The following is a 2,442-nucleotide window of genomic DNA, read 5'->3' as shown; positions in this document are numbered from 1 at the left end:
ATACTCTTGTAGTAGTAACAAAAACTACATTCCTACGCATATGCTGATGTCAAGGGTGATTCAAACAGTGATAAGACATTTCATTTCAAGCCACTTGAAAGCCACATAAATTTAATTCAATGCAAAGGTAAACTTCTAAGGAAAGAGAAATTTATATTGAACCTAAAATATTATGAGCATAAAAACAATTCAGATATCCAGTTCATGTTGAAAGTATCAGCTTATATCCATGATTCTGACTAAATGAGATTAAAACAAAAATCAGCTAAACAAATGAAGAAAGGCTAGATCTGTTATCACAAGAAATTTTTAATATGGTTTGTGACAAGCAATATCAAAGTTACCAACTCTCAAGCTTCATGTTCTGAAACCAGACAACTCTCAGCAACAAAAAAAGTTGTGCACTGATAAACATAAGAGGCATATTGTAAATTTTTAATTAAATATGAAAACATGAGCTGTGTACATTATTTTTTCCCTAGAAAACACAGCGAATCCAAAAGTTATCATAAAATATTTTCATGAAAGAAGTGAACCAGCAAACAACATGCACTTGTGTGCCTTCCCCCTCCCAAGATAAACGTGATAGAGACATATGCAAATGGAGAAGTATAACAGAACAAGTGGCTTCTTTGTTTTTAGAAAGAAAGATGGAATGTAACATTGTGCTTGACTTCCTATGTCACAACAAAAAATATTTGGTGCAATATTTTTAAAATTTTCTCTTTACGTCTCAATCTGGCAGAGAAAAATACCTTTTCTTCTGTAATAAAATATGTCTGTCTTCTTTTTTAAATGTAACTTTTTTTTTTGCAGAAAATAATTTTGTAAACTGTCATTTCAAGGGCAAGGTAGACTGTCTTATTCTAACATTCCCCCCACTTTAAAAACATGATCTGTTATCTGAAGCAAAAAATGGGGAGACAAAATAAAAGGAGGCGGAGTAGAGGCTGCTTTGCATACAGAAAGAAGGGTGTGCCTGGACGGGGGAGGGGGTGGGGAGTGTGTGGTGGGGGAGGAAGGAGGTTAAAGGTCACTTTCGCCATATAGTGCTGTGGAGAAGGACATGTAGTCCAGGGCACCGGGTACAGCATCAGGCCCATGGTACGGTGCCATTCTAGCAATGCAGTATTCAGCCTGATCAGGAGGCAGTTCCCGTCGTAATTCATCCACAGTGATGTAGTTCTGCAAAAAGAACAAGAGACAGAAAATATACTGTTATCACTGAGAGTACATTAGACATTTAGGGATGCAAAAGGTAGTTATCCCACTGGTGTGAAATTGGGAGGGAGGGATGGATGATGCTGTGGGGAGCAGCCCTAGGAGAACTGGAGGAAAGGCCTGGTCAGAGCTAGGGTGTTTTGTCAGAGAAAAACTACTAGCAATCTTTGCCACTGATGAGGTTATTGCTTAAAGTGAAGCACTGAAAGCTGAATCTTATTTCTTGATCTCGTCCCTCATTAGCAAGCTTTAGCATATGAGCTCCCTTTCAGGCTTTCTATACTGGTTTTAGACTTCAAAACTGGGCCTTAAGGACTTGTAGATGCCATTTCTTCTGTGTAAAAAACAAGGTAACAAATTGGTACCAGCTAGTACTAGGGTAAAAGGAATCAGCATGAACCAAGGGCAATATAATCCACTGAAAAAACTCCTACTTTCTCCATGGTATTATCTCACCACTCTCCTTGCATTTTCTATTCCTCATATTTTTCAAAAGGAGGCAGACGATCCAATTAGGTTTGCCTTTGAGAAACTGGCTCACTACCATTTTAGACAGTGGATATTCAATACTGCCTTCTTGAGCAGTAGCTCACCACTAAGTTCTGCTTAGGTAATTGGCTCATAGGCACTTGGGAATTTCTGGAAAATACTTAGGTTTCAGAGATTCTCTGTGTTTTTGACTTTCTGATTCCTTCATGGAAGCTTTTCATTTCATGATTTGGGTCTGAGGGAAGGTTGCTTTCTTCTTAGCGCAACACTAATCAAACAGTATTTAATTTACTATAACAGTTGAAATGTATGAATACGGCTCATTACACTTTGTTAGATGTACAAAGTAACCGCATTAAAATTCAATTACTCTACAGCAAAACTACAGTTACAAGTACTTGTGTTTTAAGTTTTATTTTGTTGCAAATAGCAATTTGTCACATGGTTGCTGAGAAATAGGAAAGGATGCTTTAATCAAACAGAATGCATGATCAAAGATGGATGGTAAGTGTGAGGTTTATACATAAAGGTTATGATAAAAATGTTACAGAAACATGGAAGACTAGTGATTGTCACAACTTGTTAGAATTTGAGACATAGTATTTCGATATTTTCACTGTGTAATCCCATATTTCAAGAGAAATTAATATTAATATCAGCAAACAGCAAAACATATTAAGATTAATATATTTGGCAAATTTATTTCAGTTAAATATCATGAGATCATGCCAG

The 2,442-nt window shown here is 36.5% G+C and overlaps 1 protein-coding gene across 6 annotated transcripts in view; it reads right to left on the bottom strand.

Moving 5' to 3' along the window:
* Positions 1 to 291: 291 nt before the first annotated feature.
* ACTN1 (actinin alpha 1) overlaps positions 292 to 2,442 on the bottom strand; it is a 136,486-nt gene continuing 134,335 nt past the window's right edge. For 4 of the 6 annotated variants that reach the window (XM_006025191.3, XM_006025192.3, XM_025205958.1 and 1 more), the window contains one exon: positions 292 to 1,185. In XM_006025191.3, the coding sequence (XP_006025253.1) occupies positions 1,027 to 1,185 (159 nt within the window). In that variant the 3' untranslated portion in view covers positions 292 to 1,026. The remainder of the gene's footprint in view (positions 1,186 to 2,442) is intronic. The other 2 variants (XM_006025194.3, XM_014520639.2) reach the window with 1 other exon arrangement.

This window comes from Alligator sinensis, unplaced genomic scaffold, assembly GCF_000455745.1.
Source record: "Alligator sinensis unplaced genomic scaffold, ASM45574v1 scaffold768_3, whole genome shotgun sequence".
Taxonomy (NCBI): domain Eukaryota; kingdom Metazoa; phylum Chordata; order Crocodylia; family Alligatoridae; genus Alligator; species Alligator sinensis.
The sequence above is the reverse complement of the archived record's forward strand: the minus strand, read 5'-3'. Positions and strand labels throughout refer to the sequence as shown.